General features: G+C 52.7%; 2 protein-coding genes across 2 annotated transcripts; one reads left to right on the forward strand and one right to left on the reverse strand.

Annotated features, from left to right (window-relative positions):
- Positions 1-155: 155 nt before the first annotated feature.
- On the reverse strand, positions 156-7,005 carry SGSH (N-sulfoglucosamine sulfohydrolase). Its single transcript, XM_082678991.1, has 8 exons — positions 6,874-7,005; positions 5,578-5,738; positions 3,982-4,087; positions 3,549-3,699; positions 3,042-3,198; positions 2,595-2,676; positions 1,538-1,741; positions 156-719 (listed from the first exon to the last, which is right to left on the reverse strand). Exons 1-8 carry the CDS (start codon positions 6,968-6,970, stop codon positions 160-162), a joined length of 1,518 nt encoding a protein of 505 aa, XP_082535117.1. The 5' UTR covers positions 6,971-7,005; the 3' UTR covers positions 156-159.
- Positions 7,006-7,072: 67 nt separating this feature from the next.
- Positions 7,073-25,726, forward strand: SLC26A11 (solute carrier family 26 member 11). Its single transcript, XM_082678990.1, has 17 exons — positions 7,073-7,158; positions 8,258-8,472; positions 9,033-9,225; positions 9,630-9,715; positions 11,879-11,958; positions 13,047-13,189; positions 17,581-17,756; positions 18,199-18,271; positions 19,960-20,010; positions 21,126-21,186; positions 21,602-21,657; positions 21,852-21,992; positions 22,611-22,738; positions 23,068-23,167; positions 23,621-23,754; positions 24,089-24,161; positions 24,952-25,726. The coding sequence occupies exons 2-17, from the start codon at positions 8,260-8,262 to the stop codon at positions 25,041-25,043; spliced, it is 1,800 nt and encodes a 599-aa protein (XP_082535116.1). The 5' UTR covers positions 7,073-7,158; positions 8,258-8,259; the 3' UTR covers positions 25,044-25,726.
- Positions 25,727-27,110: the final 1,384 nt, after the last annotated feature.

Here is a 27,110-nt window from a genome sequence, read left to right on the forward strand (position 1 = left end):
CATGTCCCAGACCCTTCTTCCTGCTGTTCCCCAGACCATCTTCACCTTGTCACAGGTTGGGGACCCTGCACCATCCTGGGGACCCCCCAGGGAATTCCTGTGCCAGGACACAGCTCAGACACAGGACAGCGGTCCCCCACTGTGGGGGTGGGGAGGGCCTCACAGTTCGTTGTGCAGTGGCCTGCACTGGGGAGAGAGCTTCTCCTCTAGCACCCCACTGGGAGCACATACCCAGGGGTCGTGGGTCTCCCACTGCCACTTAACCAGTTGGGTCTGAAGCAGTTCCAGAACCTGGGCATAGCGGGGGTCAGTGGCCAGGTTCTGGGTCTCGTGGGGGTCCTGGCTCCTGTCAAAGAGCTCCCAGCGTTCCCGGTAGTAGTAGTGATGCAGGTCCTTGTACCAGCCCGTGGGCCGGCCGGCTGTGGTGCGATTCAGGAGGTCCTGGAAGGTTGGCGAGACGTAGAAGTCCTGGTCAATGGGAAAGGGCATCTTGAAGTGGAGGTTGTGCACAAGGTGGAAGTTCTGGTGGTGCACGGAGCGCATGGGGTAGGACATGGTGACTTCATGGTGGCTCTGGCTGCCAAAAACCGTGGTCCAAAGAGGCTCCGCCTCCAGCGCCGGGAGGAGGGACCGCCCAGTGAGCTGGACAGTCTTTGAGCCAAAGATGGCATAGCTGGGGTAGGGGATAGAGAACCAATCCAAGATGGTGGGCGTGAGATCTGGAAAGGAGATGACATCTCAGTAGGGCGGGCCCTCCAGGGCACCAGACCCACCCCCGTGGAAGGGCTGAATCCAGGCCACTCTGGAAGCTGGTGGGCCACCCTGCACATCAAATCACCAACAGGAAAAAGCTACTACAGGCCAACCCGTCACTGCTGCGTCACCCTCTGGGCCGTCATGCTTTCAATGCCATGACAAGAGCCCCCAACTTGGTGATACCCAGGATCCTTCTAAAATCCTTCAGACTAGCGAGGAAGCCCCCACACAGGGGCCTATTCCTGTTCTGTGCTGTGGCCAGAACGCTTCCTGACCTTGGGGCCAAAGGGAGATGTGAGCCCTGAGCCCACAGGGGCCCAAGCATGCTGCTGCCCTGACCCCTCAACGTGGGGTCAAGGGGCATCAATTATCACCTGGGAATTTGTCACAAATGCAAATTTTGGGGCATCACCCCAGACCCACTGAATCAGACAGTCTGGGGTGGGATATCTGGATACTAGCAAGTGCGCCAGGTGATCGATGCTCACCAGTGGGCCAGTGGAAAAATGACTGGCTTGAAGCCAGTGAGACCCAAACTGGAATCCAAGCTTGGTGCTTACAAGCTGTGTGACCTTGGGCTCCTAACTTCATGTCTCTGAGCCTCATTTCTATATCTGTAGAATGGGGCTGACCATCCCTTCCTCACTGAGGTGATGTGGCAACCGCATAAGGTAGTGGGTGAGGAGCTACGTCTGGTCTGGTCGTGGTGGTCCCACTAAATGTCCTCTTCCTCCTCCGTTCCCCCTCCTCGACCCCTGCTGCATGGAATGCAGAGTCATACCTAGGAGGCTCACGTAGGCCTCGCTGACCTGGCCCCAGCGTTTTGGGTGCTCTGGGGATGACACCAGCATGGGCTCAGCAGTGCCCGGCCAGTAGAGGTTGGTCCTGCCGCTGGGGAAGGGGATACCATTGTCGGATGTGAAGATCACCAGGGTGTCATTCAGGACACCCGCCCCACGCAGCTCCTGGAGCACGAGTCCAATCCCTGCAGGGTGTGGAGGGGATAGCAGAGCTCAGCCGCAGGCAGATGCGCAGTTGTGGGAATGCGTGTGCACTAAAGCATTTCTTCATCCGGCTGCTGAACCCTGCACCATCTTTTCCTTCAATCACCCCGGCCCTCCTTGCCACCAGCCAGGCCTCCCGCCCAGCACTCTGCCCAGGGCCCTGTCCTGGAGCAGTACTTGCATGGCCTCCACCTGAGTGCACCTCTCCAGGACACTGGCCAACCTTGGCAGTTCCGTGTCACCCCTATGCAGCTGCTACCTGCCATGCAGTGGTTTCTGTGTTTCCTGGAATCTCCCCGTGGAGGTAATAAGGATGGTCTTGGGTGGGGCCAGAAGATAGGATTCTCTCTACACCCACCCCCTTCCCAAGTCCCCATGAACTAATGGTACCAACAGGGAAACGATAAAGGCACCAACCTCCCAGACTGGGTTGAATGGTGGTTCCCCTAAAAGATATGTCCACACAGAACCTGTGAATGTAACGTTATTTGGAAAGAGGGTCTTTGCAGATACAATTAAGTCAAGGATCTTGAGATGAGATCATCCTGACATACCTAGGTGGTCCTTAAATCGAATGACAAGTGTCTTTAAACGAAGAGGAGGGCCACAGACTAAAGAGAAAACACAGGGAAGGAGCTCATGTGACAACAGAGGCAGAGACTGGAGTAATGCTGCACAAGCCAAGGAACACCTGCGGCCACCATGAGCTGGAAGAGGCAGGAAGGACTCTCCCCCAGAGGGGACACGGCCCTGCGGCACTGTGATTTCTGGCTCTGGCTCAAGATGGAGGCCCAAGCTGTGCCCTATCCCACCACCTGGGCTCCTTGAACCCACCTTGGTCCATGCGGCTGATGGTGGTGTACTGCGCGGCCAAGTCAGCTCGGGCAGCCGGTGTATCAGGGACGAAGTAAGGCACCTGGAATGGGGCAGGTGGGTGGCACGTCAAGGTTAGAACAGATAGGTTGGGTGGAGGGGGCAAAGTGGCCAGCGCTTGAATTAGGGTGGGAGATACAGGTGCCAGCCTTCCTCCCAGGGCCCAAAATCATCTCTCTTCCTGAATGGATTATCCCAGAACACCCACGCTTCTGGGTACATCATTCCATGTCTTTACACTTCTCTCTGCCACCCCACAGATGGGGCCCTGGCTCCAGTGAGTCAGAGGGTTTCTTCTTACACACCTGGGGCCAGGGCTGCCAACCCACGAGAGGGGCACAGGTCCCCATATTTACAGGGTGGAGGACGAAGGGTAGTTCTCAGAAACGTGGTGAGGGGTCCTCCTACCTGCACATCCTTCGGGTTGTAGGTCTGCGGGGTCCAGTCTGGGATCTGCCCCATGCCACTCTCTCCATTGCCAAACTTCTCACAGAAGGCCCCGTACTGTGGCTGGGAGTGCCCGCAGCGGTGGGGGTCGTGGAAGGCGACATAGAGGAAGAAAGGCCTGCAGATGGAAGGACGGGCTTGAGTGTTGAGGTCAAGGTCAGATGGCTGACCCACCACCTGGCTTCTACCCTGGGGAGCCTCATCCTTTGGGAAGGAACACCCCTCAGCTTTGCCTACTCCCCTACAACTGAGAGCCTCCCCGTGATCCACACTGCCTCAGTGTCCCCATGTCCCCTCTTCTTCTGACCAGATCAACTTGAGCATCTGGAACCTTCTCCTCCACCCACACCCCAGCTGTCTGGAGACTCCAAGAATCCCAACCAAAGACTCTGGGATCTGCATCCAGTATTAACTGTCCAGAGATCTGACTGTGTGAGGGCAGTTAAGGGGGAGGGACCCTCCTCACACCTGTTGTCCCGAGCCTGCAGGAATTTCCGGACCAGCAGTTTCATTCTAGTGATGTTGCGCCCCACCTGGAGGACAGAGCCATTCTCCTCCGTGTACGCAAAATCAAACGGGTACACCGTCTCCGGCCCCACGTGCTTCTTCCCAATGATGCCTGGAGTCGGGGAGATAGGCCTGTCCAGAGCCCTTTCGGTCTCCCACTCCCCTCTGCCCCCTTCTCCACTCCCTAGGCCCTGTGTCTTGTTGTGGCCTCCAGGAGGCAGCCGGGCCCTTGTTCTCGTGTGCCCATGGCCCAGCCAGAAGGCCCAGATTCCTTGGGGTCAAGTGCTCAGAGCAGGCAACACAGGGCCCATGGTGGCTCGGGACAAGGCCTTGCCCCTCTGGGGCAGGGAGGTAAGTTGCTGTCCTGCCCCTGTGGCTACACGAAGCCCCTCACCTGTGAGAACACCAGCTTGGCCCAACAGCAAAGGCAGGCTCTGCACCCGGTCGAAGGAGTTGAAGTGGTGGACGTCCTGGTGCAGGCCATACATTCCGTTCTGATGCTGCCAGCAGAGATGCTGTGAGGCCGGGCACCTCCTGGCAGCCAGGGTCCTGTCCCCCACCCCACCCCCAACGCTTCTGCTCTCCCAGGCTCACCAGCCTGGCCCTTTGTAGGCCCCTGATTTAGAGTTCTCATAGAGGTTTTCTCCATCTCTCACTCCCCGCCCAACAGGCCCACAGGTCCCTACCATGGGACGACAGCAGGAAATACAATAGACTGGGAGAATGTACACTAAAATTAGGGGTGGCTTTTATTTTCTTCTTTTTGTGTACCTGTACTTCTCAATTTTTCTATCAAGAGCACACATCGTAGAGTGAAAACCACACCAACAAGCCTCTTTTTATTAGCTGACGTTTTTAGAGTGTAAAAAAAATTGTTGTACGTGTTGCAAACTCAAACAGGCTAGAGAGATGTAAGAAGGAAAATCCCTGTCCTTATTCCTGTGGCTCACTGCCCAGAGGTGAGCGTAGCCTACAGCTGCCTGATTAACCTTACAGGAAGCTTCTGTGTACAGGCCACAGTCTGCTCTTTATGTAGGCCTCCTACGCACAGCCTCAGGCTCTCAGAAAGGGACAGCGCATCCCCCGCATAAAATAACGCTGTGAGATAATACATCAGGAGTAAGCGCCCATGTACACCCAGGTTCACAGCAGCATTATTCCAACAACCAAAGGTGGGAGAAACCCAAGTGTCCACTAATAGAGAAATAGATAAACAAAATACGCTCTATCCACACAATGGAACATTATTCAGTCTTGAGTAGTGAGGTACTGACGTACTCGAGTGAAGCTTGGGGACATTATGCTCAGTGAAACCAGCCAGCCGCAAAAAAGCAAACACTATATGATTCCACTTATGTGATGTACCCAGAGTAACCAAATTCACGGAGACAGAAAGTTGAATGGTGGTTGCCAGGGGCTGGCGGAGCAGTGGGAACAGGGAGCTAGTGTTTAATGGGGACAGAGTTTCAGTTTGGGGTGATAAAAAAGTCCTGGAGATGGATGGTGGCGATGGTTGCACAACAATGTGAATGTACTTAATGCCACTGAACTGCAGCCTTAAAATAGTTAAAATGGTAAATCTTTCATTACATATACCTTAGCACAATAGAGTAAGTGCCTTAAATGGCAGCTTTTATTGTCACAAAAGCTCCTGGGACAATATCATGAAAAGAGTTAACACTGGGCTGGGCAAGTACCTGCCAGGCACCTTGCTGTGAGCTTTACATATAGAGAGTTAACTTGGCCAATCCTATAGTAATCCCAGGAGTGAGGTATTACTAACACCCCATCTTTCAGGTGAGGAAATTGAGGCACACAGAGATAAGTGATTTGCTCACAGTCACACAGTGGTGGAGCAGGGCTGCACTTGGACCATTTGGCTGGGGGTGGGGGAGGGAAGGTGGGCACATCCCCAGGGAGACCAGGGAGGGGTTCCCAGCAGCAGAAGCCTTGGGGGCTCTCCCTCCTCCTGAACCCCTGCTGCCCTCACCTGGGGCAGGCCAGTGAGGAGGCTGGCCCGGCTGGGAGAGCAGCTGCTCACGGAGGTGAAGGCATTGCGGAAGACAAGGCTCCGGCGGGCCAAGGCATCCAGGTGAGGGGTGGTGATGGCACTGTTGTTGTAGGCACCACTCTCAAAGCCTCCGTCATCCGCTGAGGAAGGAGGGAGACATAGAGGACCTGATGGCCTGGGCTCAGAAAGAGCAGCATGTGCGAGTGAGAGAGACCTGGGTCCTGCTGCAGTGGCCTGGCAGTGATGCCCAGGCGGGTATGATACCTCTGTAGACTTGATATCAGGCAGGTGTGATTTCCAAGTGGGAATGACCCAAGTGGGCATGATATTCAGCAGGCTTGTTACTTGAGTGGGAATGCCACCAGGCATATATGAAAACTGGGTGAACATGTTAGTAGGCAGGCATAAAACTGAGGGGAGCATGAGATCCAAGCAGGCATGATTCGGCAGTCCTGGGCTCTGCAGACGTGCCTGAGGACGTGGATCCACGTGCTGGTTCTCCGCCAATGCCCCTGAGATAGGGGGAGTTGAAGGGAGCCGCTCTGTAGGGTGCTGTTTAAGTTACAATTAGCTGAAGGACCTGCCCCAGACCACAAAGTTAATCAGAAACAGTGGCCCTGGCAGACAGCCAGACCTCAAAAGAGGAAAGAATCAGGTTGCCTTGTGATAGCTGGGCTCGGGTTACCCAAGCAGAAAGTCTCGTGAACAACAGGGCACTAGAGGAACTTGGGGTTTCACGGAGGCGGGGAGGGCCAGGGGAGAAGGTGGGTGGGTGAGTGGGGGCTGCTCCCTTCAGCCAGGAGAAAGAGAGTTGAGCCACAATACTCTGGGGTCTGAAAAGGGAAGGGAAACGGGGTTATCACTGCTGGGGAGAAGATGAGAGATCCAGGGCACCCTGCTGGTCTCTGAAGACTTGGGCACCAGCCCCTCTTCTGGCATCCCCTCTGCGATCTGTGGAAAGCCGCCCAACGCCCTGAGGTGGGTGGGGACCCCAGGCTTAGCCCTGGCTGCTCTGGTCACGGTTCGGGCTACAGGGTCAGAACCGGGGGCAGGAATGGGGTGTGAATGCTGGGGCCGAACCCTCCAGACCCTGCAGTGGGCAGGGCCGCCTCTGCTTGCCTCTCCAAGAAGCCGACCACGAAGAGTCTGGGGCCAGCAAAAAGAGGAGTCGGGGAATGAACGGCAATGGGGTCTGCAGGGCACGGAGGGTTAGCGCTGGCCTCTTCCGGCGGCCGTGGAGGGCGGTGCCCGGGGTGCCGGCGGGTCGGAACTTACCGAGGATCAGCAGCACGTTTCGGGGGCGCGCCCGGTGCACACAACAGAGACCCGCTACGAGGAGCAAAACCCAGCAGGCCGGCCCGGAGCAGCGCATAGCGGCGGTTCCAGCCGGGCGCCGCCCCGCGGTCACGTGAGCACCAGCCCTCCCGCCCCAACCCTCGGTCACGTGTACATCAGGACCCGCCCAGGACCCGCCCCGGCTCCGGCTCCCGCTCCCCCAACCTCTGCGGTTTCTGCAGACCAGCTGCGGAGACGACGGGAGACCCCGAGCTGTGGCGTCCGGTGAGTGCGTGGCTGACGGCGGCGGGGCCCGGGGCCGGGCGCTCGAGTTGCCAGGGCACTGGCCGGGGTCGCTGGTGGGCGGCCGACGTGGGGGGGCGGCAAGTGGTCCGCGGGTACGGGTGCGTCCCGCGGGGACCCCGCTCCCCACCCACCTCATCCCCACCCACCTCATCCCCACCCAGGTCCCCGCCATCCTCCGCCTTGCTGAGGCCGGCAGGCCACGGACCGGCAGACGGTGTGGGTCCCCCCCTTAGACCCCAGTGTCTGGGGCAAGCGGCTTCGGGGGTGGGGGGCCGGTTCTGTCCAGAGCGGCCCCACCGGGGCTGGGGGTGGTTTGGGACAGGCTCTGCGCGCCAGGAGCACCAGGACCCTAGAGGATGCGCGCCGTGAATTACCGGGGGGAGCCTCTGACGTTCTTTCAGAACAAACTAGAATACCTAAGGCTCCTCTAAGGATGTAGACGCCACAGGTGGGGGTTGGGGTGATGCGCAGCTTCAGGATGGGAGCCCTCCCACCACCGCAGCGCCGCAGTCTGCCGTAGTGGGTGGAGCCTGCTATGCTGCGCACTTGGAAAACCTCAGGGCCTCCAGTCACCCCACCCACTCATCGCCAGCCACATGTGGGTATCTCCGTGGACCTGCTTTTCTCTGCACTGCTCCCCGTTAAATTTCCTGGGGGGGGGAATAAAAAAAGGAAACAAATTCTCCTGGGAGGAGAAACCTTGAGTCTAATTAGTGATTAGTGTTTGAACTTCTCAGTGAGAAATCATTTATTTTTTCTGGCCAGAGTGGATGGAGGAAGAGAAGGCACCTAGGGTCTGGGCAGGTGGGGTTAAGAGAGAGCAGTCGGTGGCGGGGGGGCACTCCACCTTTGGTTGACGCCTTCTCTGCGCAGGCTGTTGGCTTCCTGACTCAGATCAGCAAGGTGAGGGGAGATTTAACGCATCTAGCTCCACCCCCCTGGGTGAGAGGAGACCGATTGCGCATCTCCTGATGTTTCTGGACCTCACCCTCACTCTCACCCTGTTGCTGGGTTTTCTGAAGCCCAGGCCCTGACTGCTGGTCTGTGTCCCCCCGCCCTCCCCCCCCACTCTTCCTAGACATGTCATCTACTATGAAGCCGCCCAAGGGCTTTGCCCCGATGTCCTGCTGCTGGTCCACTGCGACCATGCAGAAGAGGCTGCCTTTCCTGGCCTGGCTGCCTGACTACACCTGGCACGCGCTGAAGATGGACTTCATCGCTGGGATCTCAGTTGGGCTCACAGTCATTCCCCAGGCGCTGGCCTATGCTGAGGTGGCTGGACTCCCTCCCCAGGTGAGATGTGTGCCCTTGCTGCCCACCACATCCCTTCCCCTTAGCCTGACCCCACTCCAGGCCTTAGTGCTCACCCAGGAGCAGAGTAGAAATGCATGCATAGTATTCCCTCCAGACAAGGGGGCACCCTGGGCTCCAGTCCCATGGGGCCCAAGAAGCCTTAGTTTACAACCTAGAGCATGTGACTGCCTTTGGGCAGACGCGTGCTCCTGTAACCCCTCTTGTCATGCTTGTCACACACAGGCACCAAGCTAGTTCTGGATTGCCTGATGGGGCCAGTGGGATGACTCACTCTGGCTTTAAGAATGCTTTCTCAGAATCACAGGCTCAGACATAAGGACACGAGGCCCCAGTTGGGTGTGGGTAGGAAAGAGGCCCCGTAGTCACTGTAGGTCCACAACCTTGGGTAACAGGGTGATCAGTGCACCCTGCCTGTATGTGCTGCTGTGCCCAGAATACACAATGGACCACACAGATCCCTGTGCTTAACCAGCTACACCAGGGACCCTGTGCGGGTGCCGTGTGCCTCCTGGATATTCATTGCTCTCTCTGCCCAACAGTACGGCCTCTACTCTGCCTTCATGGGGTGCTTCGTATATTTTTTTCTGGGTACCTCCCGAGATGTGACTCTGGGCCCCACGGCCATCATGTCCCTCCTGGTCTCCTTCTACACCTTCCGCGAGCCTGCCTATGCTGTGCTGCTGGCCTTTCTGTCGGGCTGCATCCAATTAGGCATGGGGTTCCTGCGCTTGGGTAAGACACTCAGACCTTCCTGTCATGGGGACGGGGGGTTGCAGCTCTGCTCTTCCTGGGGTACCAAGGCACCTCCTTCTGGGGATGCCCTGCCTTCAGCATTTCTTTCTTTGCATTCCAAGGGCTATCCGTGTGTGTGTGTGTGTGTGTGTGTGTGTGTGTGTGTGTGTGTGTGTGTGTGTGTGTCAAGAAGGGTGGCTCTCAGCTCTCTACTGTGCTCAGAGGCCAGGACACTTGGAGAAGTGCCCAGGGCCTCAGTCCCTAGTCTCTTTCCTGCTCTCCAAACCAGCCCAAACAGGGTATGCCACTAGTCTTTAGACCCAGTCCCACCCATACCACCTCTCCCAGCCCACACTGACCCAGTGGGGCTGGGACCAGCTTGGTGTTCCCTCTTGGCTGTCCAGGGTTCCTGCTGGACTTCATCTCCTGTCCCGTCATTAAAGGTTTCACCTCGGCTGCCGCCATCATCATCGGCTTCGGGCAGATTAAGGTAGGCACCCTAGTTGGTCCTGGGACATCTGCTGGCTAGCAGGACCAAGGCCAGGTCCTGATATGTGTGGGTCAAACTCTTGCTATTTTGGGGCTCAGAGCCTGTCGTGCTGGCATGAGTCTCCATTAATAAAATCATCCTTGGGCTTCCCTGGTGGCGCAGTGGTTGAGAGTCCGCCTGCCGATGCAGGGGACACGGGTTCATGCCCTGGTCTGGGAAGATCCCACATGCCGCAGAGCGGCTGGGCCCGTGAGCCATGGCTGCTGAGCCTGCACGTCCGGAGCCTGTGCTCTGCAACGGGAGAGGCCACAACAGTGAGAGGCCCACGTACCACACACAAAAAATAAATAAGTAAAATAAAATGATCCTTCGGGGGAGATATTGAGTGATGGCCAAGTTCTACAACAGGTAATTTGGGGGAGCAGTAATGACAGTCCCCGCTCTTGCTGGAGTTTTCATGCCTGAGTGCTTGGTTCACCTCACAGAGTTCTGCCCCTACTGCATATTGAACCATTGGGCCTTTACAAGTCACGAGTGTACTGCCAAAATTCCGACAAGCAAATTGCTCCCTAAGCTAATTTAGCTAGGTGATTTCACTTTTATGTCTTTCTTTTCCAATTTTTTGTTTAATGTTTTTCAAATATCGTGCTTTTTTATGTTTCTGTTTAAACACAAATGAGAAGTATTGGAATCAGTGATCATTGGTTATCTGAGGATATCATTTACTCTCCTTCCATTGGGTTCTGTGTACCCGGAAGGCAGGCACTGTTTTACTTCCAACGTGGCCGCCTGGAGCTGTGCTTGGGTGTGCAGAATGAAACTGAGCTGAATCGTACAGATTGAGGGAGGGACACGCGCGCGCGCGCGCCTCTCCACGGTGTGGTTCCCACAGTCAGGCTCTGCTTCACTCTAGTCCGTGACAGTCTTCGCGGATGGAGGCCGAATGAGAAAGTAAGAACGTGAAGCCCAAGAGGGTACGTGTGAGAGAGAATAAAGTAATTGACACGTCACTGGGTGCTGGGTTAAGCTCTCCCTATGTTTAGTTCTCAGAAGTCCTCTGGGAGGTAGGCATTACTATCTCCACTTACAGAGGAGGAGACAGCCTAGAACAGTGTGCGTAATTCGAACTATAGATTATGTACACACATATGTCAGGGTGAGCTTGGCAAGTGCTGTTTCGTGGGATGTTCTGTCCTTTATTCTGGAAACATTATCTTTCATTTTTAGTGTCAAGAATGTTCTTTTTTCGTAACACAGTGAGAGGGTAGCTTCTTTATGCATTCGTATTTGGCACCCCTAGGTCCCTGTCTTCAAAACCTTGACTAGGTCATGACAGTCATCTGAGAGCCTCTAGGCTTGGGGTGGGGGTCCTCTTGACCTGCCCACGCAGGAGTCCCTGCCCAGGACAGAAGCCGCTGTCCGTGTCTGCCCTTCCCCTTCGGGGGCTGTGTACACAGTGGGTTTTGGGGTCCTTGGAGCCTGATTGCCTTGCGAGTCTGGGCCTCGACCTCCCCTTCTGATCCCAACCAGATAACTGAAGTACAGAGTGGCGCCCCTTCTCCCACCTGAGGACCCCCGACCTGGCGGGGTCCCCTCAGCGCTCCTCCCTGGAGGACCTCGGCGCCCCCTCGACCCCCGCCCTTGCGGGTCTGCCCGTCTCATGGCGAGACTTTCGCTTCTGGCAGGGGGCGGTCCCCGATGGGCGGGCCTCCGAGTGACGGACGCGGCCTCGAGCCAATGGCGGTGGGGTCTGTGCTGTGAAGGGCGGGCCGCTGAGTGATGGACGGGGCCGCGAACAGATGGCAGCCGGGCCTGAGGGGGTGGGCCGGGCGCCGGGCCAGGGAGCCATTGAACCAGTCTCCTTGGTTTGAGGTCGCTCAAATTACTTTGAGTAATTTGCAACGACTTGCGACAACTGGAACTTTGTGAAATACCGTCAGCGCCCCCAGTTCCCCCCGAGAGGGATAACTTTGATCTCCTCCCTTTGGGGACTTTGGGAATGGACAGATAGGCCCGGGAGAGCCAGGAGATGTTTTCCCACAGGAAGGGCCCTTGGAGGGGTAGGGGGTTCCAGGTTTGGAACAGTATTGAGATGCTGCAAGGGTTGGGTTTCAGGCCTTTATATCGCAGAACGCTGTCTAATCAGAAGCTCTTGTTTGACAGAACCTGCTGGGACTGCAGCACATCTCCAGGCAGTTTTTTCTGCAAGTGTATTACACTTTCCACAACATCGGAGAGACCAGGTACTGGTTGGCTGTGTTTCTCCCCCCGCCCCCATAAGTAAGCTCTTCCTTCTAGATCTCTCTCCCAGTTCCCTCCCCATTTCCACTCCCAGGTGGCATTTATTCCAGTCCTCTGGGATCTTGCTGCTCAAACAGGGATCCCGCGAGCAGCACCATTGGCATCACCTGGGAGCTGGTTAGAAGCGCAGTCTGGCCGGCCCAGACCTGCTGACTCAGTCGGCTTAACAAGAGGCCCACGTGGCTCATTGAAGCTTGAGAAGCTCTGCTCTGGTCAGTGCAGTGCGCCAGTCAGCGTGACCCCATGCAGGGCTTTCTCCTGTGGTCGAAGTGAGAAAAGACCATGTGAAGGAAGGGCAGGTGGTCTCTCGTTCAAGGAGTTCATAGTTCAGTGAGCAAGAGAACCACAGGGCAAGGGAAGGCAGAGGCCAACAGACATGCAGGTGCCAGGGGACGGGTGGCAGGTGGAGAGAGTTCCTACAGCAAGCACATCACTCAGATGGAGGAGTTTCTCTCAGAGCAAGCAGATGAAAGGGACAAATAGGAGATGCAGCTCGATGAGCCCAGCTGGAGGCCAGAACACCTCTCTGGCTGGAGGGGCAAGAGGAAGAAGTGACCTGGGGGGAGCTGTACGGGGAGCTTCCTGAAGGGAGTGGAGGAGACCCTGTGACCATCCTCTCCTCCCCTTCTGATCTGCTGCTGAGGTTTCCTGGCCCATAAGATGCACCTGGTTGGGGTCAGCCACATGGAGGGCAGTGGAGATAGAGATGGACTGGTCAGAGAGCATCATAGGCAGTCAGGAGTGAATCTCCCGGAACTGACGAGACACGTGTAGCCCAGAGAGCTATGTGACTAAAAACGTGAGTTGGTAGCGCGCCTATGGCTACCACTGTGATCTGGGCTTCAGCTCCCAGGGCCTGTGTACCTACTAAGTTTCGAATAAAGTTTTGAAATGGAACAGGGACAGAGGTTACTTAGGAAAAAACAAAAAGAGCATTCGAGAGAGAAAGTTTTCCAGCAGAAGCAGCAACCAAAGGCCAGAAGGCCTGTGCTATCAGCAGGTTTGGGCGGTGACTGGTGTCTGTCTGCAGGGTGGGCGATGCAGTGCTGGGACTGGTCTGCATGGTGCTGCTTCTCGTGCTAAAGCTGATGCGGGACCACGTGCCTCCCGTCCATCCCGAGATGCCCACTGGCGTGCGGCTCAGCCATGGGTTGGTTTGGACTGCCACCACAGGTGAGGGGGCCTTCTGGCTGAGGGACCATTTCCAGATTTGTCCTGCACAACCTGGTCTCACATTGTAGTCACCCCAGGAACCCAAATTCCACCCCTAGAGAACTTCGCGTCACTCGCTAAGTGGTTCTGATATGCATCCAGGGCTGAGAACTCTGTTTAACGGCAGAAGTTCTCAGCGAGGGATGATTTTGCTCTCCCCCGCCCCCGGGGGACATTTGGCAATGTTCAGAGACATTTTTGGTTGACACTACTGGGCAAGACTGTTTCTGGCTTCTGATGGGTGGAGGCCAGGGATTTTACTAAACATCCTGCACTGTACAGTCTCCCACGGCAAAAAAACTGATCTGACCCAAGGTGTCAGCAGTGCTAAGGTTGAGAAACTCTGGCAGGTCTCTGGGGGAGAAAACAAGTTCCACTGAGACAGACTGGTCCTGTTTTAATTGTGCAGCTGCAAAGGGTAAACATTTTGCTTCAGGCCTGGAATCAGCAGGTTGAGTTGCAGTTAACCAGAGGATCTGTAAAGAAAGGCTGAAGTAAAAGGCGGCAAGATGAGGAGAGTTAGTGGAACCATTGGCTGGTTGAAGGGCCATCTCGGGGTGGCGGTGGGGATGGACATCTCTCCACTGAGCTGCCAGTAGGTGACACAGAGAGAGAATGGCAGGTACAGCAAAGCAAGGAAGCATTGATACCTACTGGGCCTTTCCAGAGCTGAGGGGAATGGAAATCATCCCGCTTGGCCCTACTCCTCCGTGGCCATGAAATCCAGCCAGTTGTGGGAGGGAGGGGGTGACTAGATTTCAGCCCTTGAGTCACTTCCAGCTTCTCCGGCTGGTCCCCAGTCCCAAGAGTCACTCACCAGACGCCATTCTGCAGCCGGGAGGCCATGGGTAAACGCTGAGCGCTTGGGAGGGTGGAAGAGCACTGGGTTTATGGTGAAACTACTGGTTTCAAGTCCTAGTTTAGCCACTTACCTGGCACTTGCATGAGTCACTTGTCAAAATTTTATGAGCTTTAGTATAGTCATCTGTAAAATAGTGAAAACAGGCTCTGTTGCCTGAAACTTAACACTCGAAGTGTGGCCTCTGACCAGCAGCACAGGCATCCCCTGGGAGCTTGTTGGAAATGCAGGTTCTCAGGCCCACCCAGACCTCTGACGCAGAATCTGCACGTTAACATGCTTGTCAGGTGACTTGTAGGCACACTGAGGTCTGAGAAATGCTGCTCCAAAACCCTGTAGGTTTCTCAGGGACTACTGTCTTCTTTCTCTCCAGGATATGTGGTGTGTCCTTAGGAAACTAGTTACTGAGCTCCCAACTATGTTTATTAAAAAGTCATCGTTTCAGCTTGTATTTTAGCTGAGTGAGGACAGGTTAACCTATAGTAGTACCTTGTGTTTGTTTAGCAATTTGTAGAGAATTTGTTTAGCCCCAGAACACTCTTGTGGGGTAGGTGGAACAGTTGTAATTTCTCCCCTTTTGCAAATGAAAAAGTAGAGACTTGCAGAAATTGAATGAGCTGTGATCTGACATACAGTGATGGATGACTTATAAAGCATTTTACAAACATCACTTCTTTTGATTCTCATAGCAGCCCTGAGGATGGGATATTATTTTCCCTGTGTTGCCAGTGAGGAAAATGAGGCTCTGAAAGGTAAAACAGACAAACCAAATAAGACTTCTCAAGGTCACATAGCTAGGAGCAGGCAGAGTGAGGACTTGCTCCCAGGTCACTTGCCCTTTTTCTTGATCAGTTGATCTAGAGGTGTATCGATTTTATTTATCTCACAGAACCAGCTTTTGATTGCATTGATCTCTCTATTGCTTTTGTTTTCTCGTTAGTAGATTTTGATCTGATCTTTATTATTTCCTTGCATTGGCTACTTTTGAATTTAGGTTTCTTTTTCAGATTCTTAAGGCAAAAGCTGAGGTCTTTGAGACCTTCCTTTTCCAATATAGTGATTAGGGTCATAAATTTCCTACTCAGCACTGCTTTAGCTGCATCCCACAATTTTGATAGGTTGTGTTTTCATTTTCACTTAGTTCTAAATACTTTCTAATTTCCATTTTTACTTCTCTTTTGAATTGTGGATTATTTACCCTTTGAACCAGGAGCCTTTTAGGAATTAGTTTCCAAATATTTGGGGATTTTTTTAATTAGTATTTTGCTACTGATTTCTAACGTAATCCCATTACTGTCAGAGAACAAACATTGTATGTACATACATGTGTAGAATTATAATTTTCTCTGGAAATGACCCCCTTTATCCTGGTAACATTCTTTGCTCTGAACTCTACTTTCATGTAGAGTTGTTCCAGATATCTTTTGGTTAGTATTAGCCTATGTTTTCCCATCCTTTTACTTTGAATCTATTTAACTTATTTGTGTCTTTATGTTTAACAAGTGTGTTTTTTGTAGGAAACATATAGACGGGTTTTGTTTTTTAATACAATCTGATGATCTCTGCCTTTTCATTGGGGGGTGGGGTAATGTTTACATTCCATGTGATGATTGATGTATCTAGCTTTAGATCTACCACATTGCTCTTTGTTTCCTATTGTCTCATTTCTTCTTTGTTCCCTTTTCCCTCTCTTTCTACCATCTTTTGGATTGAGTATTTTTCTATGATTCTTTTTTTATTCCCTTTATTGGCTTATTGGCTATAACTGCTGTGTGTGTTTTTGTTTTTGCTTGTTTGTTTTTGGTGGTTGCTTTAGGGTTTATCGTATCTTAATACAGTATACTTTCCAACTTCACGTTGATATAAGAACCTTTTGACCAGATACATCCATTTCTCCTCTTCTAGCCTTTGTGCTATGGTTGTCATATATTTTTCTTCAACATGTGTTTTAAATCCCTCAGTCGTTATTATTGTTTCCACTTTAACTATGTAGTTACTTCTAAAGATGTACAAGTAATGAGAACAGAGTCTGTTATATCTTCCCACATTATACATCTTGTGCTTTTCGTTCCTTTGTGTAGATCCAGATTTCCATCTGTATCATTTTCCTTCTGCCTGGAGAGCCTTCTATATTGTTTCCTGTAGTGCAGGCCTGTTGGTGATGAATTCTTTCAACTTTTGTATGTCCAAAATAGTCAATATTTTACTTTTCTTTTGGAGGGTAGCTTTGCTGGATATAGAATTCTAGACAGTTTTTTTCCTCTTCCACACTTTAAAAATGCTCTTCTCCTGTCTTCTGGCCTGCTTTGTTTCCTACAAGAAGTCTGCTGTCATTCTTATTTCATTTCTCTAAATATGACCTTTTTCTCTGGCTGCTTTTAAGACATTCTCTTGGGCTTCCCTGGTGGCGCAGTGGTTGAGAATCTGCCTGCCAGTGCAGGGGACACGGGTTTGAGCCCTGGTCTGGGAAGATCCCACATGCTGCAGAGCAACTAAGCCCGTGCGCCACAGCTACTGAGCCTGCGCGTCTGGAGCCTGTGCTCCGCAACAAGAGAGGCCGCGACAGTGAGAGGCCCGCACACCGCAATGAAGAGAGGCCCCTGCTCGCTGCAACTAGAGAAAGCCCACGCACAGAAATGAAGACCCAACACAGACAAAAAAAAAAATTCTCTTTATCATTGGCTTTAGGCAATTTGATTATGATGTGCCTTGTTGTAGTTTCTTTTTTTTTTTTTTTCATGTGTCTTGTCCTTGGAATTCACTGAGCTTCTTGGTTATGCAGGTTTGCAGTTTTTATCAAATTTGGAAAAATACTCAGTCATTGTTTCTTCAAATCCTTGTGCTGTCTCCCCATGCCACTCCATGGTCTTTCTTTATGGACTCTGACACATACTAGGTTACTTGAAATTGTTCCACAGCTACTGATGCTTTGTACAGTTTTTCAATCTTTCTCTTCTGTGTGTTTCATTTTGAGGAGATTCTATTGCTACATCTTCAGTTTCACTAGTCTTTTTCCTGTAATATCTAATCTGTCTTTAATCCATTCAGTGTATATTTTGCCTCAGACGTTACGGTTTTCATTTCTAGAAGGTCAATTTGGGGGATATTTGGGTATATATACACAGGCACCGTTATTCCATATGTTTTGTCCAGTTTTTAGTTGTTTTAGGCAGCAGAGTAAACCTGCTCTGTTTCTCTGTCTTCAAAGGGGCATCACCTTGGGAGATCTGATCTCAAAGTCTTTCCAGCTCTGCCTTTGACCATGCAGTCACTGGTGACCAGTAGATGATATGCGTGCCGGCCCTGTGTGTCACCACTCCTCTGGTTCCCCATTGTGCATTTTTCATGGTGTCATGTGTTCATGCCTGCCATACAGTTGCTTGTATCCATGCTGTTTCCCAGGCTGGGGTGGGGTCTTCCACCTCCTGAGGTGTATTTGCCCCAGTTACCCAGACGATCCAGGTTTCACTGACAGTCTCTCCCCCTGTCCTAGCTCGCAACGCCCTGGTGGTCTCCTTTGCTGCCCTGGTCGCATACTCCTTCCAGGTGACTGGATACCAGCCTTTTGTTCTAACTGGGAAGACACCCGAGGGGCTCCCTGATGCCCACATCCCTCCCTTCTCAGTGACCACTGCCAACGGGACGATCTCCTTCACCGAGATGGTACAGGTGGGTAGAGACAGGGAGCCAGGCCGGCTTGGCTGAGGCCGTAGCAGCCCCTGGGCCTGGTTCTATCTCCTAATGCATCCGCTTAGTGATGCGCAGCTCTGAACTCAGCTAGGACTGCTGTTCTCAGGAAGGGGCATCTCTGGTGCAGGGACAGGTAGGAATGAGTTCCAGATTAGGCAGAACCTCAAAGGGCACCACATTTATTTTTCTACCTTGAGCCCAGGGGTGTTCCTGCCATTGTGGACGCTGGCAGAGCAGGAATCTGTTGTGTTCTGCTGTGTGTCGTGTTTCTTGCAGTGTGAGCTCACAGCCCTGCAGCTGAAGTATGTTTGCTTCTGTCAGACATGGACGAGCCAGTGCCTACCTTATCAGGTCACTGACTGGTCAGGCCTCTTCTGTCCTTCCCCAGAGGGTCACTCACCATCCCTCTCTCCTCTCTCAGGGCATGGGGGCCGGGCTGGCCGTGGTGCCCCTGATGGGTCTCCTGGAGAGCATCGCGGTGGCCAAATCCTTTGGTAAGATGCTCACCACCCACGCCCTCCCTGGCACCTCAGCCTGGAGCCCAGCCTGCCTTGCTTGCCTGCTCTTCTGCTTGCTTTTTATTTGCTTTGATTTTTAAAACTTTGAATTTTTATCTGAGTAATACATGCTTTTTTAAAAGTATTATTTTTTAACCATTATCTTTGTTTTTAATATAACTTATTGAATTGACAGTTTTTATTTAATTGGTAATAATAGCTGTATTTGATACCCTGTTAGCAAAATTCCTAAAAATTTGACAAGGTGCCCTTTCCGAGTGTCTGAGCACACCTGGCCTGTCCCCTCCTGACCCCTGGAGAGGCTGGGAAGCGTTAATCTACTTATATGTTTGCTGCTCAATACTGATTCCCTCTGCCTGAGCTGAGGCTGCCAGACCTTTCATGTGTCCCTGCTTCTGTCTTAGGTCCCTGGACTTTTGTTCTGTGTTGTCCATGAGGATGATGTGTTTCTTCTGTTCTATAAGAGGGTTAAGTCCTTTGTTTGGATCTAATTTGACTCTAAAGGTTAAAATTCAGATATATGACATGTATGTTACTATGACTACCTAACTTGTGTTCACTGCCCAGCCCAGGTTGTGCCAGGATTATGTTTCCTTCCTTGAAGTTCCAGCATCTGGATCCTTAGACCATTCCAAGGAGACTATAAACCAGTGTTCATTCTAAAGGGTTTTCCTTTCCAAACGCCAGCAGTTGCTCAAGACCACGCTGCATTTCAGTTTGCGACCTGTTCAGCTCACATCTTTCTTGTTCAGTTTTTATTTTTCTGATCCTTTTTTTTTTTTAATTTGGAGGGGCATATCTCAGAATCTGCATGTGACAGATTTTACTCATCTTGTCTATTACTTAGAAAACTCTCCGTTTTCTTTTGAAGTCAGCTGACTTCCTGTGCTCATTTGTAAAGCTTGTCCTGCTTTTAAATCAAGGCTTAGTAAACCACAGCCTGCTGCCCATCACCTGCGAATGGCTTTTGCATTTTTAAGTGTTTAAAAAAAATCTAAAGAAGATTTGGATTTGATGACACATGAAAAGTATATGAAATTTGTACTTCAGTTCACAAGTAAGGTTTTATTGGAAGATGATCTCTTGTTCACTTGTTTTGTGTTGTATGGCTGCTTTGTGCTATAATGGGGAACTGAGCAGTTGTGACAGAGGGTGTGACCCTCAAAACCTAAAATATTGACGGTCTGGCCCTTTACAGAAAGTTTACCAACCACTGTCTTAAAATTCATGCCGCTCCATAGTTTCTCCCTAAATCTTCCCGCTCATGTCTCTGGGTCTCATCTGAGACTTTCTAGTCATCTTGACTTGCCACCAGAGAGCTTTTTAGTTTAAGACATCTTTCCCTTATTATAAAAGCAATACATGTTTGTTGCACAAGATATTGAAAGTTCAGAAATGGATAAAAAAAACGAATCACTTGTAATGTCCTTCACTACCTCAATTAACTGCTAACATTTCGCTCTACATCTGCTTTTTTTTTTGTAAACACACAAAGACGTGTGTACATTTGCATATATGTGTATATTTTATCTGTGTTTATACCTTCTATTTACAAACAGACGATGCTGTAGGGAGAAACTGGTAGCCTGTTTTATCGTTTCATAGACAGTTTCCTGATGATATGTAACTAGTGACAGTGTTTTTATTGTCTGTTCTCTTTATAGCTTCTCAAAATAATTACCGTATTGACGCCAACCAGGAGCTGCTGGCCATCGGTAAGACTCCAGTGGCGGGTGGCTCTCGGGGTCTGGGTGGTGGAGGTGCTGACACACAGGGTGCAGAGCTGGCTCGAGTGGGGCCCGTTCTCCTATCTCAGGTCGTTCAGTTTAATCCCTAGGAGTAGGGTGCAGACATCTAGTGTCTGACTGAGGCTCACTGAGCACCTGCTGTGTACCAGACCCTGAGGGCTGTGGCCTGTTCTGTGCCTGGGAACGCCTGGAATGTTCCACCTGGGCTGGGGGTGGGGGCTTCCAGGGCGAGGGTCAGGTTGCTGAGGAATGTGGCCAGGTAGGATCTCAGGTGAGCCTGCTGATTGTGTGGGATCTTGGCTGCCTGTGCCTCGCCCTGTGCCTCCCTCCAGGAGGGGCAGGCGGATGAGTGAGGACTCAGATGGGCCCCAGGCTTCCTGACTGTGGAGCAGTGCATCCCAGGTGACACCTGAGCTGTCTCTAGAGCAGGCCTTGAACCTGTGACCAGTTGTGGGTTTGTGGAGCCAAGGAGACCATGGTGGTCTTTGTGAAGGCCCCTGGGTGAGGTGGGTGCTGACGAGCTGATGGTGATGAACTTGGGCTAGTTACCTCCATTCTGAGGTCCCAGCCAGGTTCTGGGCGTGGCTGTGTCCAGTACAGCTTAATCAGAGGCACACAGGGAAGGCAGCTTACTGGCCATGACCTTCTCCCATTCACCTTGGCTAGTCATCTCATGGAAGTGTGGGTTTGAAGGAACTCAGAGTAGCAGGGATACCGGCAGGCGTACTGGGCACTTCAGGCCTGTCTCTGCACACTTGCCTTACTCAGCCGTCCCCCTTTCTGGGCAGGAGGGATTCCTCATTCTGTTATACGTGGGAAAAGGCATATTTCACACAGGCAGGGCTGGGGTCAGAACTGCTTTATAGCTAGAATTAATCTCAGCGCACTTGGCAAAGATCATGGTTTGACCTTCCTAGAGGGAGAGAGAACCAGATATAGGATGCCCCACTGGGTAGTTCCTCTCACCTTCTGTCTTCCTGTTTCCTTTCTGGTTTTTATCTCCTTTCTCCTCCTCTCCTTTTTCTCTCTATTTTATGCTTCTTCTCGTCCTGGATGAGCTTTTTCCTTCCGTGTCTCCACAGGCCTGACGAACATCCTCGGCTCCCTCTTCTCCTCCTACCCGGTCACGGGCAGCTTTGGCCGGTGAGTGACCACGTTCCCCCTTCCCTGTGTCTCCAGGGAGGTCCCCGCCCAGGTCAGAGGATCCTTGTCCAGCTTGAAGAACCAGGTTCCCCCTCCTGGGCCCTTGCCCATGTCCTGAGGCCGTTTTCACTTTTCTCCACATTGGTCCTCTCTCCCTTGGTCAGCTGTGACGGTGTTTATGGGGAGACAAGAGGGGGCTCCCTCTGCTTCCCTCACCATCTTAGCTGGTTTTCTTTACCCCGATACACGGCGCTGCAGTTTAACGTTAAAAAGATCCACGTGCATGGAAATGCTCCCAGCATCTTGGTGCTGGAGTTAATTCCTGAAAGACAGTGGAGGTGGGAGGGATTGTGGCTCCTCGCCTCCCCTGCTCTCCCAGCCCGACAGCCACTAATGGGTCTCTGTTGCCTTCCAGGACGGCTGTGAATGCTCAGTCAGGGGTGTGCACCCCAGCAGGGGGCCTGATGACGGGTGAGCACCCCTTGCACAGACACTGTGTTCCCCGTGTCCGCCGCAGTGAGATAGGAGGGAAGGAGTGGAGGGAGCCCAGGGTGTGGGTGCCGTCGGCTCTGGTGCCTGGCTGTGTGCCCCAGAGCAGGGACTCCTTGCTGGGTGGGAGTTGGGGCGGCAGGGCCATGAGGTCACAGCACCCCACGCCCCTGCAGGAGCCCTGGTGCTGCTGTCACTCGACTACCTGACCTCACTCTTCTACTACATCCCCAAGTCTGCCCTGGCTGCCGTCATTATCATGGCCGTGGTCCCCCTGTTCGACACCAAGATCGTGGGGACGCTCTGGCGAGTGAAAAGTATGTATCTCCTGTCCGTCGGCACCAAGGTTATTGATGATCCTCCGTCTGCCATTGGCTGCTGCCCAGGCTGGCCCAGCTGGGGGAGAGATGGGGGCTTTGGGGTGACCAGCAGGGTTCGTGTCATAGCCTCCCTTTCTCCACTGGTCATAGCAACTCAAGGTTCTCCGGAACCTGCAGTTCCTTTACCGTAACAAGTTTTTGTTCTCTTTTGTTTTTCAAAGCAGTTAAGGGATTTATGTGGCTTCTACATCTAAGAGAAGTCTCGGTGCCTCCCTGGTCCTCATATCCCTTTTTCCTTGGTCCCCTGAGAAGTGCCCACTGGGACCTCTCCCCAGGGGCAGGGGACCAGGCCGACCAGGCAGGTCTTAAGGGCCCCTCGCCCAGGTAGGGAGGGATTTCTTGCCTCTGACACATCCTTGATGTGGCATGGCCTGTCAGAAACATCAGTCCCCAAGTCTCTGGATGGGGGTCCCCCGGGAGCTGTTTGGGGTCCATGACACCTTCACTCATTATGAGGAAAGCCACGCACGAGGTGTCTCTTGTCAGGGGGCTCGGGTAGCTGGGAGCCAAGGTCGCTGAGGAGGGGCCGTTCCTCAGCTGGACCTCCTCTTCCAGGGCTGGACTTGCTGCCCCTCTGCGTGACGTTCCTGCTCTGCTTCTGGGAGGTCCAGTACGGCATCCTGGCAGGGACCCTGGTGTCTATGCTGGTTCTCCTGCACTCCGTGGCCAGACCCAAGATACAGGTAGCCCATCTGGTCCCCCTGAGGGGGACCTGCTGGCCTCAGGGGGCCCGGTGGGGTGAAGCATGCCATGGGCAGACCCTTTGACCCCACTGTCTTGCATTTTGAGTTCTTGGTGTGATTGTGGCCTGAGGCACTGCCAAGTGACCATTCACCTAGCGGATGGTTTGACCTTCCGGTCATAACCCCACAGTGCTATCTTGCTGCGCGTGGGGCTGTGGCGCAGGTGGGGGTCCCGCCAGCTCTGCACCCTCCCGTCCACCCTAGGCCTGGAAGAGCTGCCCTGTTGAACTTGCCTCCAGGGCTCACTGGCTTCCCCACACTGTCCCCAGGTGTCAGAGGGCCCGATGCTGGTCCTGCAGCCGGCGAGTGGCCTGCACTTCCCTGCGATCGAAACCCTCCGGGAGGCGTTACTGAGCCGGGCTCTGGAAAGTACGTGGCCAGTTGGGCTGCGGTCACCCCCAGCTCCCCGCCACCCTCTCAGCAGGGGTTCCTGCTGGACCCCAAGACCCTGCTCTCGGCTGTCAGGAAGGAGCTTGCCTGTCCTTGGGTCCTGGGGGTCTCGGGCGTCTCAAGAGTGGTGTCCAGTGGACACCCCCCCCACCGTGTGTGCATGCAGCAAGGGTGGCAGTTTCCCAACATGTGTCCCTGAGGGCCCGCTCCTTCCAGGAGTTGGTATTTAGGGGAGAAAGGGGTCTGTTTGCCTGCCCTATGAAGGAAATGGTTGTTGCTGTCTCCAGACAGCTAACGTTTTGGGTCCTTGTCCTTTCCCCTTCCCGTCCCCACTGGGGAGGAGCTCTTGATGGCCTTGTTTGGCCCCATGCCCCTGGCCAGAGCCTTTTCTGGCAGCCTCTGCCTGGTGTGACCACTCCCCTGTCCCCCCAGCATCCCCGCCACGCTCTGCAGCCCTGGACTGCACCCACATCTGCAGCATTGACTACACGGTGGTGCTGGGGCTCGGGGAGCTCCTGGAGGACTTCCACAAGCGGGGCGCCACCCTCGCCCTCATTGGCCTGCAGGTGGGTGTCAGCATCTGCTCTCGAAGTAGCCTGTGAGGTCTGTGTTGTCACCAACCCCATGTCAAGGTGAGGATGCCAAGGCCCAGAGAAGCTGAGTGACTTGCCCAATGTCACACAGTGAGGAAGGCGGCTGGGCTCCATTTTTGTGGCATCTGGCTGCAGAGCTCTGCTTGTGTCCGTTACATCATGTGTTGTATTTGCAGAGCACTCATCTCCGTGTTCTTCAGAAGGTATTCACTTAAGAAGTGTTCCTCTTACAGAGATGTGAGTTAGCCTGTGACGTGGCTTGCTAGGGCAGGAGCATTCCCACCTGGAATCACCGTTTGTCCCACAGGTCCCCGTTCTCCGTGTCCTGCTGTCAGCTGACCTGAAGGGCGTCCTGTACTTCTGCACCCTGGAAGAAGCAGGTGGGTGTGGCCAGTCATCAGAGTGAGAGGCACGGCAGCCTGGCTGCCACACCCCACAGGGTCAGGACGGCAGGACAGAAACCCTGGGAGGTGGGAGGGTCAGTGCTCGAGTCCAAGAGTGGGGAGCACTCGGACGAGGGTGAGGCAGTGGACAGGTTGTCAGGGGGCCTTCCTGCTCTGGGGTTTTATGTTTTGGGACTGTATGTGAGTTTATAATTGAGGCACAGTTCACATACAGTGAAATGCACAGATCCTAAATGTGAGTTTGAGTCCTGACACATGGATGCAATGGGCGTCCAGTCAGGATGTAGCTTTTCTCCATCGTTCCAGAAAGTTCCCTCTTGCTCCCTTCCAGTGGCCCCCACTAGGGGTAAGCACTGCTCTGATTTCTTCCACCATCGGTCAGTGTAGCCTGTTCCGGAACTTCATGTAGTGGGATCAAGAGGATTCTTTCTGTGTTCGGCTTCCTTGGCTCAACTTGGTGTCTGTGCGATTCATCCATGTTGCTGCTAAAGCAGCCAGACGCTGATCCACAGGAACTGGATAAGCAGATTGGGCCCAGCCGCACCATGGAACCCGCGCAACAGTGAGAAGGGTTATCGTGGCATGGAGAGTGGTGAGGTGCTGGTGGAGACTTAGGTGAAACCGGCCCAGGGCTGGAGATATTGGTCCAGGGACCTTAACTCCCCAGGCTTGAGGCCCCCAAAAGGCCAGCCTTTAATCCCATTCTGTGAACTGGCCTATCCTCACTTCACTTTTTTAGTGTTTGGAAACCTTGTGTTTTCTGCAGAGAAATACCTGAAGCAAGAACCAGGGACCCAGCCCTACAATGGCAGCGAAGACTCTGTTCCGGAACACAAGATCGCCCTGCTGAAGGCCTGATTGGGCTGCCGATGGGCGCCCGACATCAGAGGGTCTCACGGAAGGTTCTGGTCACTGTGATGCCGGATGCCGCCTTGCAGATGGATCTGAGAAACCTGAGTAGGTGTCCCAGAGGAGGGGGATGGCAACTGCGTGGGGGTCCACAGGTGGGACTCATCCCTTCCTCTGAGATGATTGAAAAAGTACCTCCCTGCTCTTCCTGGTATGCGAACTCTTTTTTTAAAGAGTGATTTGGAGAACACTTTCTAGAATGGCAGACCACTTGAGAAAGGAAAGGGCAGGGATTTCAACCTGGTCTAGGAGAGGAGACCTCTCGCCCCAGCTCCTTCCTAGATTTCAGGGGAAATGGGGAGGGTGGGCATCTCTCAGGTGGGTTCCCTTCTTGATGGCGGCGGCTGAGCTGTTGTTGAGAGGAAAACCAAGGTTTGCCAAATGACTTAAAGTGTCTATTAAAAATAACTTCATTGTGTTTTCTAAATAAGTATAGCTTTGGTGTTTTTGTAAAAACCATAAATGCTTATTGTAAAAACTACAGGTAACCATCCCCCCCATCCACTTTGGTGATAGCTCCACACCTCCTCCCTCCAGTACACGTACATGTGTGTACATTAGCATGTGGGTGTGTGTTTACAGTCATGTAAATGGGATCATTTCATCCATGGTGCTCTGTGACCCACATTTTCATGCGGTCATTGCTGTGAATTATTTGTTGTGATAATAAACAGAATACATGAATATCAATGGCTACGTGGTATTTTATTCTATATGCGTCATAATTTACTTAGCAAGCTCTCCATACAGGGACTTGCCTGTTTTAAATTTCACTTCCATCAATTTTTAGAGGTAAATCCTAGCTGAGGAAGGTTGTGCTCCTAGACTCTTTGAGAAAGAGCTCACCATGCAGATGGCCCTGGATGCGGCGCCATAAAGCCACCAGTGTTCTGCCCAAGCCACCCTGGCCAGTATCTGAGCAGAGCAAGGGTCCAAGCCTGCCCATAATACGTGAGTCTTTTCAGATTCCTTGTCCTCCATCTTCTGGTGTTTCTCCTTCCAGGACCCTGACCAGCCAGCTAAACGGTTCACCGCCAGCCCCAAGGCAGCCTTTCCTTACCTCAGACAGTTTCTCTTTTTCCACAAGGTGAGTGTGTCCTGAAGCTCTGCCCGCTGGGCCACACCTGGCCAGAGCTGTGATGGGAGTTGTGGTCCCTTTTTGGCCTGTGCCCACATTCTGAGCCCACCCATTCTGGACCCCAGAGATCATCCAATTCACAATGTAGCCAGTTGATACACACAGGTGGGACCAATTTCATTGAAAACCCTCACCATCTGTGACTCAGCAGCTCTGCTTCTAGGAAGCCACTCTAGCAAAACACAAGCCTGTCTCCGGGGAAGCTGACCAAGGATGTTTATCACAACCTCGTTAGCAATTTTGGAAAATGAAAGCAACCTAAGTGTCTTGACCATGGAACATTCAAGGAATGAATTGGTGTAGGTACTCACAGATTTTTGAGTGAAAAAGGCAAGTTGCAGAGTGATACCCATCTTAAGATACCATTTGTGTAAACACACCCACTAAATGATGGTATGATATATGTATGAGGTTTTTAAAAGTTCTGGAAGGATAAACGTCAAACTCATAACTGTGATTACTTCTTGGGTTGACAGTAAGCATATCTGTATGGTTTAATATTTCAAAGGACATTACATTGATGTATACTTAAAAATTAAATTAAAAAAAAGAGAGAAGTATAGAGAATTGCCTGGAAAGAATTTGGAACTTGGTGTCAGAAGATGCAGGGCTGGGTTCCATCATCCTTTCTCATCAGCCGGACAAGCTGTCTGAGCCTTGGTCTATAAACCGGGGAATCCATGTGACTGTACTGATGATGACACAGTCGATTGGAGCCTTTCCTCACCACTGGCTGGCATGGTGCTTATGGCACTGACATCACCAACACCATTGCAGTTCCCTGCCTCCCCTGTAGTGAGTGTGGCCACGTGACTGATACCAAGTCAGTGCTGTCTGTTGTGCGTTCAATTGTGTACCGGCCCCACAGAGTTCATATG

The sequence above is a fragment of the Grampus griseus genome (assembly GCF_964374135.1).
Source record: "Grampus griseus genome assembly, chromosome: 20".
Lineage (NCBI taxonomy): Eukaryota > Metazoa > Chordata > Mammalia > Artiodactyla > Delphinidae > Grampus > Grampus griseus.

Coding starts and splice junctions, on each gene's coding strand:
- SLC26A11 (XM_082678990.1), top strand. CDS start 8,260: ATGTCATCTACTATGAAGCCGCCCAAGGGCTTTGCCCCGATGTCCTGC. Junction 9,226..9,629: donor CATGGGGTTCCTGCGCTTGG/GTAAGACACTCA, acceptor TTGGCTGTCCAG/GGTTCCTGCTGGACTTCATC. Junction 20,011..21,125: donor CCAGGAGCTGCTGGCCATCG/GTAAGACTCCAG, acceptor GTGTCTCCACAG/GCCTGACGAACATCCTCGGC.
- SGSH (XM_082678991.1), bottom strand. CDS start 6,970: ATGCGCTGCTCCGGGCCGGCCTGCTGGGTTTTGCTCCTCGTAGCGGGT. Junction 4,088..5,577: donor TCCTCACTGGCCTGCCCCAG/GTGAGGGCAGCA, acceptor CTCTGCTGGCAG/CATCAGAACGGAATGTATGG. Junction 3,199..3,548: donor CTGCAGGCTCGGGACAACAG/GTGTGAGGAGGG, acceptor TTCCATCTGCAG/GCCTTTCTTCCTCTATGTCG.